This window comes from Leptopilina heterotoma, unplaced genomic scaffold, assembly GCF_015476425.1.
Source record: "Leptopilina heterotoma isolate Lh14 unplaced genomic scaffold, ASM1547642v1 Lhet_97, whole genome shotgun sequence".
Classification (NCBI taxonomy): Eukaryota; Metazoa; Arthropoda; class Insecta; order Hymenoptera; family Figitidae; genus Leptopilina; species Leptopilina heterotoma.
In genome coordinates this window covers 946,346-964,584 of record NW_025111203.1, presented here as the reverse complement: position 1 = coordinate 964,584, position 18,239 = coordinate 946,346, and the positions used below count along the sequence as shown (strand labels likewise).

The 18,239-nt window shown below is 21.3% G+C and overlaps 1 protein-coding gene and 1 non-coding gene across 2 annotated transcripts; both read left to right on the top strand.

The window, feature by feature from the left end:
- The first annotated feature begins 1,255 nt into the window (after positions 1-1,255).
- On the top strand, positions 1,256-17,375 carry LOC122512282. Its single transcript, XM_043628026.1, has 8 exons — positions 1,256-1,494; positions 7,845-8,048; positions 8,145-8,406; positions 8,585-8,707; positions 11,247-11,408; positions 11,485-11,721; positions 11,816-12,003; positions 16,497-17,375. The coding sequence occupies exons 2-8, from the start codon at positions 7,858-7,860 to the stop codon at positions 16,660-16,662; spliced, it is 1,329 nt and encodes a 442-aa protein (XP_043483961.1). The 5' UTR covers positions 1,256-1,494; positions 7,845-7,857; the 3' UTR covers positions 16,663-17,375.
- LOC122512371 lies at positions 2,279-2,397 on the top strand. Its single transcript, XR_006302618.1, has one exon. It is a non-coding gene; the product is annotated as a 5S ribosomal RNA (ribosomal RNA).
- Positions 17,376-18,239: the final 864 nt, after the last annotated feature.

Here is an 18,239-nt window from a genome sequence, read left to right as displayed (position 1 = left end):
AGTAAAAGTCAGTCCTCTTCTAACTCATGCTTCAGATCCTATTCAACTGCAAAAAAAAAAGTAAAAAATTGTTCAGAATGGAAAATCTATATTGGAGTAATAGAGACAGGCTGTATATCTATCTCTCTTACTCCAATGTGGATTTTCTGTTCTGGACAATTTTTACCGAAGGTGTAAATGCTCCGATTTTGACATTTTTTGGTAAATTTTTTTTCGACCCACAGTCGTATAAATGTACAGTCGTACTCAGGAATGCCTTCCCTCGGGAAAGTCACTAATTTGTCGCGTTTTGCCCACTTTCTATATTCTTTATAGTTCGTGTCAATAATTCTAACGGAATTCTGCTTTTCCGTTTTTTAAATGAAAGTCTATAAAATTGCGCACCGATTTTTATTATTGTTTAAACAAAATTAATTAACAAATGCGTAAAAATGTCATTTTAAAAGCTAAAAAGTTCGTTTTAATTCACATTATTTACTAATGAACTAAAGTTCTTATAAATTCATTTTATTATCATTTTCCGCAAGATGCCATTTTTATTGTTTAAACAATATTAATTAACAAATGCGTTAAATTATCAATTTGAAAGCTAAACAGTTCATTTTTTTCACATTATTTACTAATAAACTAAAGTTATTATAAATACATTTTATCGTCTTTTTCTGTAAGATGACATTTTTATTGTTTAAACAAAATTAATTAACAATATTTGTCTCTTATAATTACTAGATTCAATTGTTCGTTTTTGTTTCCGTTCGTAGTAGCGATGTAATAATGAAAAAAAATATTTTTCCAGAAAAATGAAAGTTGGTTTTGTTGTTTAAATATTATAAATGTAGAAGCGCACAATTTTGATAATTTGCAAAGTTAAAAAATGTTTAATTTTATTTTTTAAATTAAATTTTTATTTATTTAACTGAAAATTAAATATTTAAATAAGGATCCGCTGACACCAGTAAAATGTGATGTAAATCTTCATAAATTAAAAATTTTTTAGGTTTGAAAATTATAAAAATTTTGACCAAGACAGTTTGGGTGTCTTTTGTATATCCTGTTCCCGTATCCGTCACTCCGTTCTCGTAAAATGTAGAATAAGCCGTCGATTGCTTTCTTACATGTGCTTCCACCTTTATGAAGCCAGTCAAGTTACTTTTCTTGTCTTTAAATATTGATCCATATTCTTGTTTAGAAGAATAATCTGCAGTTTCCCATCTTTCAAATTAAAAAATCCATGTTTCAGAATGATAGAGATAAATAATGGTTTTTGACAGATGTCAAGTACTGCTTTACTTCTTTTGTTGATTGTTATTTTGTTCTCAAGAATTTTCTTCTCTAAAAACTATTCTTGAGATTTCTTTTTCAAGTATAGACTTTTTTTTGATTTAGAAAATTTTAAATTATCTCTTTTAAAATGTTAATATAAAGTATGAGTGCATAAAGTTAGTGAAAAGTTTACTTCTTAATAATTTTCTACTTTCACTGTTTTACTTAAAAGTAAGTAAGAATTTATTTAATAATTTTTACCTAATTACAAATAATAAATTTTTAATAATTTTATTGAAAGAATATTCATTCTTTTTAAAATTTTTATGAAATGTGTGTATTTTTAAAAAATAAAAGTTCACAATAATTTTGAACTATTCAACTTTGTTTCTATTTTGCTATTGTTAGTTTTTTATTTCGCATTTAAATTTATATTGTGAAAATATTAAATTTTGTCAATTTGTAATTTTGTTTCTCAAGATTGTTTCGTGGGGGGGGGGGTCAATCTACATATTGTTAAATTTTTATGAAATAAATACATTGAACAATAAGAATTCACAAAAAACTAGATAAAGAAATTAATTAATCAATTAAAACCAATAAATTTAAGATAAAAATATCAAAATTAGAATGAGTTAAGAATGAAAAAATAATAAAATAGGTATACAATTGATATGATAGAAAAATAGAAATAATAAACTAAGAAATATCCAAATATTCGGAGGAATAGAGAGTTTGGAGTCAGAATTTAAAATATCCATAAGAATTAGAAATTAATAAATTTAATTTTAATATTTGGTTAATTTTACTAATTAATAAACTAAACTGTAAAATTATTGTATACGAAGTAGAGTCAAATATTAAAAGATGAAATTAGGGATTTTTTTAAATATTAAGTTAGATTAAAATATTTAACAAACTTTCTAGAAAAATAAGATAAAAAATTAGAAAATTATAATCGTTTCTAGGTTTACTAATAATTTCAATATGAACAGAATATAAAAAGACAATCTACGTTAACTTTCATACCACGTTGAAAAAACAAGTTCTCGTCCGATCACTTAAGTTAAGCAACGTTGGGCGCGGTTAGTACTTGGATGGGTGACCGCTTGGGAATACCGCGTAATGTTAACTTTTTTTTACTTTTTTTCATTATCTTAATTAACTTTTCCTTAATTATTAACTAGCAACAATTCCTACTAACTCCTTTCTACCTTTTTTTTAAAGTAAAATTAGCAATTTTAAAAATAATAGAATTTAAAAATTTTCTAATTTAATTTTTTGTTGAAAACACTAAAAAAAATTCAATTTTGGAGAAATTACAAATAATTGCAAAAATTAAATTATTTAAAAAAAAAATTAAAATTCTTATAAAATTCAACTATATTCAAAATTTGAAAAAAATTCTCGTAAAAATCCCAATTATCTTTATAAATAACAAAATTCTTCTTCAAAGCTCAATTATTTTCATAAATGTCAAAAAAATTCTTGTCCTAATTTCAATTATTTTCAAAAATAAAATGCATTTTTCTATAATTTCAATGATTTTCAATATCTACTATTTTAATAAAATTTCCCAAAAAGAATTCAATTATTTAAAAGAAATTTTAATGAAAATGTATGCAAACATTTAATTATTTTCATAAATAATTGAAATTTCACAGGAATTCAATTATTTTCATAAAAAATAATTTAAAATTCTAGAAAATAATAATTGAATTAAAATGATGAAAATAATTTTAATGAAGTTACAGTAATTATTTTCTTATAATATAAAATAATGATTTTATCTCTTGGTCATCTTCATGTTTTATAACAATAATTTTATAAGTTGTTTAATTTAAAAAAATGTTTGAATTTGAAATTTTTGAATGTCTTAATTCCCGTGGAAAATCCTGTTCCAAAAATAAGATTAAAAATAGAAATTGTGCAAATATTTTTCTTTTTTTTCTAAAAGAAAATAATAATTTTGTTAAAAAAATTGTGATTCATAAAGAAAAATAATGCAAAATAAATAAATTTTCTATTTCCTAATCACAGTTGTTTAACAATTTTCTAATTTTCCTTAGAAGTAAAGAACAAAAATCTGCATAATTTCAATTTGACAAAACATAATACCTATTTAACAAAATTTTAGTCTTTTAATGAAGAGAAGTGAAAAAAATTCTGATGATTTCTATTTGTCATTACAATTTTGAATTAATTATAAAATAAAAATAATTATAATAATAACATAATAATATAATATACAATCCATTTAAAAGATAAGAAAAAACAAAAGTTAAAACAAAAGACAACTTCAGAGTGTGAGGGACAGAAAAAGTGAATCAAAGTGAATGAATGAAAGAATGAAAAATCATTCAAATTATTATAGTTGATTAATTTTCTAGTTTGAAAGCTCTTTTTTTAGCAAAAATCTTCTTTTAAAATTTCAAAATTGTCTTAAATAGAAAATTTTTATTAAGACGAATAATTAGATTTCATTTTTTGCTTATGTTAATCATGAAATTAAATTTCATATAATTGTTACAATTAAAAAAAACGTGAAACATGGACTCAATTCGGAAATGTAATTAGTAAATATTAATAAAATCAATCAATATTAAAATTTTAGTTATAAATATTACTCGGTGGAACTTTTTACATCAAAGATGTTTATGTTGGGATTTTAAAACTTTTTGCATGAAGTAATAGTGAAAGGGAAATTGTTTAGAAATTTCTTTTGTAATTAAAAAGACATAGAAATTTGTATAAGTTACTAAACAGTGTAAGTATGCTTAACAGTGTCTTATACGTAAAGTAACGTAAAATGAAATACATAATAAGTTGTAAAAATATTGTGGCCTTTGATCTAATAATTAAAAATACAATTAAGTTTTAAATACCTAAGAATTTGTATATAAGATATGATTCTTTACATATAAATTTTTATAATTTTTATTCTCTACGTTCTAAAAATAACATATTAATACGTCTTGATCCTCTGGACCATTTAATTGAAAGGTACTTATTTATCTTTTTCAATTTTGTACCATTTCGATTTCTTATTTCTTAATAAAATATAAAAATTATTTTTTATCAAGTCAGAATTAAATATTGCTTACATTAATACTTACAATGTTGTTTAATGTTCATATAGTTGGAAGATATAATTTTGTGCTTTCTAAAAATACTTTAAATCTTCATTACCTGGTATTAAACTACTAGTGTGATTAATTGTAATAATTTCTAGTCCGAGATTAAAATTAATGTTTATAGTCATTTGTCGGAGTGAGAGTGTGATATGTTCATTTGTAAGTGAGATGTATATATATATATATATATATATATTTCTTGATGTAATAAATACATATAGTGATTGTGAACAATTAGGTACAGTAGCACACACCTAACTAATAATTCGGTTTTCTTTTACCGATTTTATGTTTAACTTCATTTTTACAATTGGTTTAATAGTCTCTTTTCAAAGGAGTCATGATCCTTTAGTTTTTATTAAAGTTATTTTCTCAAAACAAATCATCAAAGATAGCAGGGTGTCTACTGGTCCTTGAAGTCCTGGAATTCCTGGAAATGTCCTGGATTTTGAACTTTTGTCCTTGAATTTTCCATATTTTGCTTTTCAATATTCAATAATTTAAAAATTTTACTCAAATTTAAAAAAATAATTGTTTTGATCTATCAAAAAATAATTTCAATTTGTCATTTGATTAAAAAAATTGGTATCTACAATATTGATTTTTAACTTTTTTTATAATAAAATAAACATTTTTGTTCAAGTAGGTTAATTTAAATTATGTTAATCGTAATATGAAATAATATTACACAGGGTTGCCACAAAATTTTAATTTTGTTTTCCCTGATTTCCAGACAAAATTCTCACGTTTTCCCTGATCCTAAAGAACATTAATAACTTCTTTTTTAAATAAATATTTAATCATTATTATTTTTCTATAGGAATTAAGATTCTCAAATTCAATAACTTATGAGAATATTATAATAAAACATGAAGAAATCATTTTTTTATTTCATAAGAATATTGTAAATTCAAATTTTCAAAGATTTTAATTTTAACCCTTTTCAAAATTCAATTATTTCTAAAAATTCACGCTATAATGTTTTTAATATTCAATTATAATTTAAAATTTTAAGTGAAATTCATTTTTCAATCAATTTTTATTAGAAAATTTCCCGAGAATTCAATTGTCTAAATACAAAAATAAATAATTTATTCAGTAATTGTGGCATATTTTTTAAAAATTGAATTTCTATGAAGAATTTTATCAAAAATTTTTAATATTAATTGAATTCTTTCGGCGAATTTAAAAAAAAAATTGTAAGAATAAATGCAATTTTCTATCATTTTAATTAAAATTTTATAAAAATAATTGAAATTCAGCGATAAGTTTTGTTATATATTTATGAAAATAATTGAATTCTTGCAACGAATTTTATTAAACATCTTTTTTAAAGAATTGAATTCCTGTGAAAGAATTTTATTTGTAAAAATAATTGAATTCCAGAGAAAAATAATATTATTATATATATATGAAAATAATTAATTTCTTGTGAAGAATTTTATTCAAATTTTTTTAAATAATTGCATTTTTCAGAATTCAGAATTTTTAAAAACTTTTTAAAAATAATTAAATTCCATTTAGAAATTTCATTAAAAAATTGAAAATAAGTGAAATCTGACAAAGAATTTAAAAAAATTCTTTTTTAAATAATTGAATTCCTGTGAAAATGTTTATTTTTGAAAAAAAAATTAAATTCGTGGGAAGAATTTTATTAAAATTTCTTAAATAATTGAATTGCTTAGAAGAATTTTATTTTTTACGAAAATAATTGAATTGCATCGAAGAGTTTTACAAACATTTTTCACAATTTAATTGTATTTCTAGAAAAAATTTTATATTTTACGAAAATAATTGTATTTTATGACCGATTTTATTATAATTTTTAAAATTTATAAAGCATTTTATCGAAATTTTTAAAAATAATTGAATTCTTTCGAAAGAAAGTAATTGATTTCTAGCGAAGAATTTTATTCAAATTCTTTTAAATAATTGAATTCCCATAAAAAATGTATTATTTGTGAAAATAATTTAATTCTTAAGGAGAAATGTATTGAAGACAATTTAATTGTATAGGAAAATTTTATTAAAATTGCAATTTAATGAACTAAATTTTGCAAAGAATTTTGTCAACATTTTTTTAAGTAATAGAATTATTAAAAGAATTTTATTTAAATTTTTCGAAGCAATTGAATTTTTCAGACTATTTTTTTCAATTTTCTTTATATATTTGAATTCTTTTGAGAAACTTCATTAAAAAATTTAAAATAATTGAATTGATGTAAAGAAATTTATATAAGGAATTGGTAAGTAATTGAATTCCTGTTAAATTTTTATTAAAATTTTGTTTAAATAATAGAATTTTTTTGAAAATTTTATTAAAATAGTAGATATAAGAAATAATTGAAATGAGGAAAATTTTTGAAAATAATTGAAATTTTGCCAAGAATTTTATTAGATTTTTTAAAAATAATTGAATTTTGGCGAAGAATTTTATTATTTATAAAGATAATTGAAATTTTGACGAAAATTTAAAAAAAATTTTGAACATAATTGAATTTATGCGAAGTTATTTAAAAAGAAATTATTGTCAAAAATAGAAAAAATTGAAGGGTTTGTATTAGAATTCTTGGAAATTTTATAGTTTATAAGGCAAACAAAAAAGACACAAAAATTCAGAATTTTCCTATAAATTCCAACAATTTAATTTTTTCCAGTGCTTTTAGTAAAAATCCCTGACTTTTCCCTGATTTCCTTGACTTCCCTGACTTCCTTGACTTGTGGCAACCCTGTTACACATATAAATGTCCTGGAATGTCCTGAAAATGTCCTGGAATTTAAAGTCATATTTTCAGTAGACACCCTGATGATAGGTTTCTTTTTCTGCTTCTAGACTTGTAGAGTGGCGTTACCCCTTAAGAAACGGTCATAAAAATTGCTATATAACTTTTTTTCTTTTGCCTATTTCTTTAAAAATGTTTTGGGACAGTAATTTTTATGATCCTAAAGAATATTTTAAAGCAAAAAAAGAAAAATCGATTTTTATGAAATCCTTGACCAGAAAGTCCCTTTTGATTCTTGAATTTTAATTAAACTTTTAACTCTGTTGGAAATTAAACTGCAGATGTTTGAAGTCTATTTTCTTAATTTAAATGGGTTAAAAGATTTTTTAAAATGCTATACATTTTTGAAACATTTTGTTTCTTGTTCTTCAAACATATATTTATATATAATGTTTAAAGAATAATCAGAAATTTAATAAATAAACGCAATAAATTTTATGTCTTACATGGAAAGACATGGAATTATGCTCAAATAGCATAATTTTCACTTTGTCACCGACGAAAAAAGCTTCTGTTCAAAAACTCTGACAAATATGAATGATATATTTGTGACAAATCAACATTATGAGTATGACAATTGAAAATTATGTTGTTTATAGCATATTAATCGTGTGTAAAATAAAAATTATGTTATAGAAGACTTAATTGTTTAATTTATATTTAGGAATAACAATACAATGAAAGTAAAACGGTGCAAATCCTTATCACCTGAACCATCAAGCAGCACAAATACAAAACGTGCGAGAAGAGATGAGGATGAGGAAGAAAATGGGCGCTCAATCAAACCCAGTCTATTACATCTTTCCGATGATGTTTTACTCATGATTATTAAATCTCTTGATCCTTTTGATATATTGAATTTAAGCAAGTAGGTTAACTTTGATTTTTGTTTTTTCTTCAATTTTTTAAAAATGTTTTTCACGTATTTCAAAAATTTCGTTTGATTGAATAACTTTTTTTTTAGATGTTGTCATCGATTGGATCAAGTTACGCAAGACAGGACTTTGTGGTCTGTTATGGATTATCGGGCAAAATCGATGACTGTCACTGATTTAGAGAAATATATTAAATTTTTTCAACCATCGGTTAAAACTTTTGCCATACGCGGAAATACGGAAGGAAAACGTTATTCGGAATTTACCAAACATTTTCTCACGACCCTCTTGAAAACTTGCACGCAACTTAAGGAGCTGTTAATTGAGGATTGTTATATCAATGGAACGGAAGTAAGAATATAATTTATAGTATAATTTTTATATTTTAAAGAAACATTCTACAATAACACATATCCCAATTAATAAAAAAAATAATAATAAAAAAAAAAATTTAAATTTAATTAATCAATTAAATTAAATTAATTAATAAATCAATATTTTTATTAAAAAAAATCTATTTTACTTCTAGATACAAATTCCACATTTGCCATCAGGTTTAGAGAAACTGTCCTTAAAAGGTTGCGATTTGTATCAAATGGAATTAAAACAATCTTACTTCTTTGGAGTTCATGAACATATGCCTCATCTAACGGTAAGTAACACTTTTATAAAATGTCATTTAAATTTAATCACAATTTTTACCAAAGTTCTGATATTTTTTTATTATAATACGGACTTTACGGACCAAAAATTAAAAAATATAAAAAAAATTAAATAACTATAAAACATGAAGACATCGATCACTCCGAGTCTTCGACTCGGAGTAATCGCTTTCTTCATGTTTTATAATAACAATTATTTTTACATAATAATTTTCGAAAAAGTTCTTTGACAATTTTTCAAATCCATTTGTTTTCAATTCAATTTTACGAAATTTCAATTATTCAAAAATTCTTCAATTAAATATAGATTAGAAAATAACAACTTGAAAAAATTTCAAAAAAAAATTCAATTAAACCTTTTGAACAAAATTAATTTCACAGAATTGATAAATAACATTTTTATTTTCAAAGATTTTAATTTGAATCTTTTTCAGAATTAAATTATTTCTAAAAATTCACGCTCTAATTAGCTTTTAATATTCAATTATTATCAAAAATTTTAACTAAAATTTATTTTTAAATAATTAAAATTATTAAAAAAAAAAAAAAAAAAATTGAAAAAAAAAATTATTAAATAAATATTAAATAAATTATATAAATAATTGAATTCCTTGTAAAATTACAAATATTTCATAAATATAATTAAATGTTTGCGCAGAATTTCATTAAAATCTTTTTAAATAATTGAATTCTTTTGGAAAATTTTATTAAAATAGTAGGTAGATATTGAAAATCATTGAATTGAGGAAAATTTTTGAAAATAATTGAAATTTTTGCCGAGAATTTTATCAAAATTTTTAAAAATAATTGAATTGATTCGAAAAATTTATCAAAATTTGTAAAAATAATTGAATTCTTGCAACGAATTTTATTCAAAATTTTCAAAAATATTGAACATTTTTGAAAATAATTGAAATTTTGCTGAGAATTTCATCAAAATTTTAAAAATTAATTGAATTCTTGCCACTAATTTTATTCAAAATTTTCAAAAATATTGAAAATTTTTGAAAATAATTGAAATTTTTGCCGATAATTTTGTCTAAATTTATTAAAATAATTGAATTGTTTCGAAGAATTTTTAAAAAATTTTTTAAAATAATTGAATTGTTGTAACGATTTTTATTAAAATTTTCAAAAATATTGAAAATCATTCAATTGAGGAAAATTTTTGAAAAAAAAATTGATATTTTTGCCGAGAATTTTATTAAATTTTTTTTAAATAATTGAATTGATTCGACGAATTTTATAAAAAAAACTTTTATAAAAAAAACTTTTAAAAATAATTGAATTCTTGCAACGAATTTTATTCAAAATTTTCAAAAATATTGAAAAGGACCCCGCACTAAACACACTGAAAATGGCTTTCGGTTATTTGTTTCTTGACCTTCGCTTAATTATTTTTTTAAACAGAAAACCTTTAACTAAAAATTTTGAAAATATTAAGAATTTTAACCGAAAGCCATTTTTAGTGTATTTAGTGCGATGTCCTTTATTATTTTAGTTTATTATTTATGAAAAAAATTGAATTTTTTGCAAAGAATTGCATTACTTTTGAAAATATTTGAATTTTTGCAATTATTTGTAACTTCTCAAAAATTTTGGTCAATATTTCAATTATTTTTAGAAATAATAAAATTCTTCTCCAAAATTCAATTATCTTCAAAAATTTTAATAAAATTCTTAGCAAACATTTAATTATTTTCATAAAATAATAAAAATTTCACAGGAATATCAATTATTTACATTTTTTTATAAATTTCTTCGCAATAATTCAATTGTTCTCATGAATAATAACATTTTTACAGGGATTTAATTATTTTCAGAAATAATGAAACTCATCGCAGAATTTCAATTATTTTTAATACATTTTTAATCGAATTTCTCGAAAAATGTAATTAAAAATTCTATTAAAATTCGTCGAAAGAATTTAATTATTTAAAAATATGTGAATAAAATTCTTTATGAGAATTTATTTTTAAAAAACATTCCATTATTCAATAAATTATTTATTTTTCTATTTGAATAATTGAATTCCAGTAGAATCATCTAATAAAAATTGATTTTTATTTTATAAAAATGGATTTCAGTTAAAATTTTAGATAATAATTGAATATGAAAAGCAATAAAGCGTGAATTTTTAGAAATAATTTAATTTTGGATATTAATTTTTTTGAAGAAGTTTAATTGAATTTTTTTTATATTATTTGAAGTTTTTATTTTGTAATGTATGTTTAATTGAAGAATTTACGAATAATTGAAATTCGTAAAATTGAATAAATTGTTAACAAATAGATTTGAAAATTGTCAAAGAACTTTTCGAAAATTATTAAAAATAATTCGATTTAAAGAAGAATGTTAGTTAAAAATTCTTAAAAATAATAATTGAATTGAAATGATGAAAATAATTTTGAAGAAGTAGAATATTCTTAGTGAACAATAGTTTAGCTCATCACTCTTTACCAAACTTTACAGTAAAAAAATAAGTTTTCTCACAATTTCCATCGGTAATGTTTTATCTAATTTTTTCAGAGCTTAATATTGAGCAATTGTGAATGGTTTGCACCTCATTCTCTAATGGTCATTAGTAAATTACCAAAACTCAAGGAACTCAGACTGGATTCATGTTACAGCCTTGGAGAATGTTTTGCTTACACTAGTCTTGCGGCGAGATATGGATTTAAAGCTTTAGAAGTAAGTGATTGCTTGAAGAAAATATTTTTATTTTTCCTGTGGGGTCTACAAATTTTTCGTTACTGTTTTTTAATAGATATTAGATTTACGAAATACGGTGATTGGAGATAGTGAAATTGCCTGTTTCAACTGCACGGAAACTTTAACGCATCTATATTTAGAGTGTCCTACTAATATAAGAAATCGACAAAGAGGCAGTAATAGTGATCGAGATGGAGAACGTACTCCTCAGGAACAGGCCGAAAGACCCACGGGAAGATCACGTATTTTAATTCAAGTCGTTCATGAAAATCGAATGGTGCCTCAAGTTGAGGTAGGTTTTCATTTTAATTCATTTGAACGTCAGGTTGAAAAATAATATTTACTTGGTTCAGTTTTAAGTAAATATTTGAAATTATAATTTTTAGGTAGTACATGCAGACAATTATAATTGGGATGAAATGGAACGTTTTTTAGTCACGGATAGAACGGTTTGCTCTTTAGGTAATTACGTGTGTGAACGCAGGATCGTTGACAACGCCAGGGGAGGCATATTTCGCATTGAAGAAGAAAGTCGAATTTGCAATAATCCTAATTTAAGAATATTGGTAGTAAGGTAATAAAAAATTCTCTATTCTTTAATTTTTATTTTTTCATTAGGGTAGAGGGCTCAAATGGCGGAAAAAATTGAATTTTGGAGAAGTTACAAATGATTCCAGAAATTCAATTATTTTCAAAAGTAATAAAATTCTTCGCAAAAATTCAATTATGTTCGAAAATTAAAAAAAATTCTCATAAAAATTCAATTATCTTTAAAAATAATAAAATTCTTCTCCAAATTTCAATTATTTTCAAAAATTTTAATAAAATTCTTTGCAAAATTTCAATTATTTTCAAAAAATTTTTCTTAATTTAATATGATTTTCAATATCTACAGTTTTAATAAAATTTTTTAAAAGAATTAAATTATTTAAAAAAATTTTTTTTTATAAAATTCTAAGCAAACTTCGCAATAATTCAATTATTTTCATAAATAATATTTTTACAAAAATTCAATTATTTTCATGAATAATAAAATTCATCATAGAATTTCAATTATTTTTAATACGATTTTAATTGAATTCCTCGAAAAATTTAATTATTCTTGAAAATTTTATTAAAATTTCTCGAAAAAATCAAATTTGTTGATAAAATTCTTTATGATAATTTAGTTTCGAAAAACATTCATTCATTCAATAAATTATTTATTTTTGTATTTAAATAATTGAATTCTTGTTGAAGTTTCCAATAAAAATTGATTTGAAAATGAATATTAGTTAAAATTTTAGATAATAATATTGAATATTGAAAGCATTATAGCATGAATTTTTAAAAATACATAATTGAATTCTTTCGAAAAATTTTAACAAAATTTTTGAAAATAGTGACATTTTTCGAAAAGTTTACTTAAAATTTTATTAAAAATAATTGAAATCCTGTGAAGAATTTTATTAATTTATAAAAGTAATTGAATTCTTGCAATGAATTTTTCAAATTTTTTTTAAATAATTGAAATAATGTAAAGAATCTTATTATTTATGAAAATAATTGAATTTCTGCATCGAATTTTATTACATTTTTTTAAATAATTGAATTCTTTTGAGAACTTTTATTAAAAAAGTAGATTGTGAAAATATTTGAATTTCAACGAAGAATTTCATTATATTCGTGAAATGTAATTAAATTCTTACAAAAAAATGAAGAGAATAATTCCATTTTTCTAGGAATTTACTTTAAATTGTATTATAAATAATTGAAATCCTGGGATGAATTTTATTATTTATGAAAATAATTGAATTCTTACAACAAATTTTATCAATTTTTTTTAAAATAATTGAATTCATGTGGAAAATTTTATTACTTGTAAAAATAATTAAATTTATGCAACGAATTTTATTACATTTTATTTAAATAATTAGAATATTCTTTTGAAAACTTGTATTAAAAATGTAAATTTTGAACATTTTTGAATTTCAGCAAAGAATTTCATTATTTGTGAAATGTACCTAATTTAATTCTTGCAAAAAATTCTTCAAGATAATTTTATTTTTCGAGAAATTTATTTAAAATTGTATTAAAAATAATTGAAATCCTGGGATGAATTTTATTATTTATGAAAATAATTGAATTCTTGCAACGAATTTTATCAATTTTTTTTTAAATAATTGAATTCAAGTGGAAAATTTTATTACTTGTAAAAATAATTAAATTTATGCAACGAATTTTATTACATTTTATTTAAATAATTAGAATATTCTTTTGAAAACTTGTATTAAAAATGTAAATTTTGAACATTTTTGAATTTCAGCGAAGAATTTCATTATCGGACTTCAAATTCGTAATTGAAAAATCCCTAGATACCAAATTTTATATGAATCCATAAAATATTTTTAAAAGTTGTTCGCCATTTTGAATTTTTGAAATCGGGCTAGACCAACAACCCTTGAGGGACGATTTTCAAGTGAATCTGGTAAATTAAAAAAAATGTTTCCGCCATATTGGATTCGACATTTTGAATTTTTCAAATTTAACTTCAGATCCCTAATAGTCTCGTTTTTTGTCTAAAGTTACATTTTTCGCTCTAGAAAAAACATGCAAAATATGATTATTTTTGATTATCAGGGAGATTTTTAAGAATTTTATAAAATTTTATAAAAATATTGTATTCATTTTCCCCAAACAAATTTTTCTAAAACTTTGTATAAAGATGTAATTTTTTATACTAAATAAGTTCGTTTCGTGTACGGAACCCTAGATTTTTGTACCAGTTCAACTTGCACTTGTCCTATTTTTATAATAATATGGGCATATGCTTAACTTCAAATTTTGCAGGGATTATTGGGCCATCATAAGTGACCATTTATAGCATAAACGAGCACTTTTTGTTGAGGTTCTTTCTTTATATATATTTATTTTTTCCAAGGCGATCAAAGTTAATCTGATTCCATATTTTTTTATTTCTAATCAGAAAGAAATATTTATAATTCAACAGTGTTTCAGGAAAAATATGAGATTTTATTCTTGTTTACCTCATAAACTATGAAATTACCACGAATTCTAATACAAAACCTTCAATTTTTTATATTTCTGACAATAATTTCTTTTTAAATAACTTCATTCTTGAACAAATATCAGAAAATTATTACTTAGGAATTATTTAATGAATAATTTTACTATCAATTTCAACAATTTTCATACCTAGATGAACTTTAAAAGTTTTTAATTTTAAATTTTATAACATTTCAATTTTGAATGAATTTAACAAGAAACTTTATTATTTTTAAAATTTTTGATAAATTTCTCGGCAGACTATTAATTAATTTCAATAAAACTTCTCAAAAGAATTCAATTATTTTTAAAATGTTTCATAATTTTACTTGCAGAATTTAAATTATTTTGAATTCTTCCAAACAATTCAATTATTTTCAATAATAGTTCTCGAAGGAATTTAATTGTTCTTAAAATTTTTTATAAATTTACTTGTAGAATTTAAATTATTTGAAATTCTTCGCAAAAATTTAATTATTCTTAAATGTTTTTTATAAATTTCTTGCAAAAATTTTAATTATTTTAAATTCTTTGATAGAATTCAATATTTTTGCAATGAATTTTATAAAAATTTTTGCAAATAATTGAATTCTTGTGATGAACATTATATTATTTTTTATGAAAACAATTCAATTATTCTTAAAAATTTTGATAAATTTCTTTGTAGAGTTTCTATTATTTTGACTTTTAGAAAATTTAAATTTTGAATGAATTTAATTAGAAATCTTAAAAAAATTTAGTTTTTTTAAATTCTGACAATTCAAATTCTTTTGAAATTAGTTGAATTTTTTAATATATATTTAATTAATTATTACAAATCAATAATTGATTTATAGAAGAATTTTAGTTAAAAACTCTAAAAGAAATTGAATTTTAGAGAAGTTACAAATAGCAATTTTTAGAAATAATTCAATTTTGGAAAGGTTTTAAAATTCAAATCTTTAGAAAATCTATATTTTTCATACTTTCAATTAATAATTCTGTGAAACTAATATTTTTGAAAAATTTTAATATCAATTCTGTTGAAATTAATTAAATTTTTTAAATAAAATTCTTACCAGAAATTCAATTATTTTTAGAAATTTTAATAAAATTTTTTGCAAAATTCAAGTATTTTCATACATAACAATGTTCATCACAAGAATTCAATTATTTTTAAAAGTAATAATATTTTTCGCCAAAATTCAATTATTTTCAAAATTTTGGTAGAAATTTTTGTTAAAATTTCAATTATCATCTTTATAAATAGAAAAGTTTTTCGCCAAAATTCAATTATTTTCAAAAATTTTAATAAAATTCTTGGAAAATTCCAATTATTTGCCAAAATTTTCCTGAATTTAATGATTTTGAAAAAATTTTAATAACATTTTATGCAAGCATTTAATGCTTTTCATAAATAATAAAAATTACACAGGAATTCAATTATTTATAGCTTTTTTTATAAATTTCTTCGCAATAATTTAATTCTTTTGATAAATAATAAAAGTCGTTTTTGGAATTAAATCATTTTCATAAATAATGAAACTCATCGCAAAATTTCAATTATTTTTGATACAATAAATTTTAATAAAATTCTTCGAAAAATGTAATTATTCTCAGAAATTTTATTACAATTTGTCAAAAGAATTCAACTATTTAAAAATTTGTTAATGAAATTCCTTTTGAGAATTCAGTTTTTAAAAAACATTTAATTACTCAATAAATAATTTATTTTTGTATTTAAATAATTGAATTCTCGTAGAATTTTCTAATAAAAATTGATTTAAAAATGAATTATTTAGAAAAGAAGTTATTGATGTTTTCGAATAATTTTACAATTATAGAAATTCATAAATAAATGTAATAGAATATTTTTTTGAGTATCTCGTCATTTTTAGAGTGAGTCTGATTATTTTTCTGAGTCAGGGAAAAAGTGAAAATTTTTATCTGAAAATTAGGGAAAAGTCAGTGGAGTAACAAAATTAAATTTTTGTTTTGCAACCTTGTTAATTTTAATATAATTGTAAACAACTTTTGTTTCAGAAATTATCGTCAAGTGACGGATCGAAGTCTCCATCATTTATCTGTAAGTAAATCGAATTTGGAGTATGTCGACGTAACCGGCACATCAGTGACACGAGAGGGCGTTGAAATGTTCAAAACTCAAAAACCTGATGTTGAAATTGTTTCGTCATTTGATGATTTATAATTCGTCTTTTTGAAGAAATACTCATTAGAATGAAACATCGAGAGGATGTCATTCCAATAAGCAAGACACAAAATAAATAATTGTGCCGCGTGTATGTATTTAAAATTGAAGCTTGAAGAAACATATTTCTCGTAATTATACGGTGACAGTGAAAAATGTACTTTTACTATATTGTGTTGTATTTAAGCAGATCTTATACACCTTGGATATTTCTTTAATGGAAAAATTAATATCACAGGACAAATGCGCACTGCATGTCCAGCAAACTCAATTTGGAGTCTTTTTTTGTAAATAAAGAATCAGCGAATGCGTTAAAAAAAAGGCCAAGAAAAATGTATCAAAATAATTATACAATTTTTTTAAACTAGCTTTTTCTTTGTAAAATATAATTTTCAAGTAGGAAAATTATTTAATTCTTTTTTACTATGTTAAAGGTACTTTAGAATTTTTAATCCGCTAAACTATTTCACGTATATTCTTATATTATTTTCTTTTCTAAAAAGTGTAAATTTTAGTTTTATTTATTTTAGTTAATTAACATGCCATTAAATATTATTTTCAATAATTTATAAACCAATGCAGGGAGTCTACTAACCCGGAAATCCAGGAAATAGCCGGAATTTTAATTTGACCGGAAAAACCGGGAATAAACCAGAAATTTTTTCACCAAATTAAAAAAAGTTTTATTATTTTAATTTGGTTTTGAAAAATCGCTTTTTAATTCAATTTTCATGTATATTTATACTGTTTTCTAAATTTGAATTAGTTAAAAATAATGAATTTGATGAACTTTAAAATTTTTTAATAAAATTGAATTTTCGCAAAGTTTTTTTTTGAAACTTCTGAAAAATAAGATTTTTGAAAATTTTCAATTCTATTGTTTCAAGAATTGAATTTTTAAATGAATTTTTATAAACAAATAATTGAAAATTTTTGAAATAATTAAAATTTATTTATATTCTGTTAAAAATTATAATTAAATTCTTTCAAAGAATTTTATTTAAATTTTTCGAAAATAATCAAGGGAAGTTAGTCACCGTAATTATAATTTTATTTTCAAAAATTTCTTCGCAATATATTCAATTATTTTCATAAATTTTAAAACTCATTGCAGAATTTCAATTATTTATTTATTTTTAATACAATTTTAATAAAATTCCTCGAAAAATGTAATTATTCTTAAAAATTTTTCTTCAAATTCGTCGAAAGAATTCAATTATTTCCATAAAATGCAAAATTCTTTTGAATATTATTAATAAAAAGAATTCTTCACAAGAATCCAATTATTTTCATAAATTTTCATTAAATTCTAAAAAAAACAATTCAATTATTTTCAAAATTAATAAAATTCTTCGTAGAAATTCAATTATGTTGAAAATTTTTTGAAAATTCTACTCAAAAGTTCAATATTATAAATAATTAAATTATTTCTGCACAATTAATTTATTTTCAAAAATTTTAATAAAATTCTACGCAAACATTTAATTATTTTCATAAATAATAAAATTCTTTGGTAGGATTCAATTACTTTTATAAATAGTAAAATTCTTTGCAGAAATTCAATTAGGTATGAATAC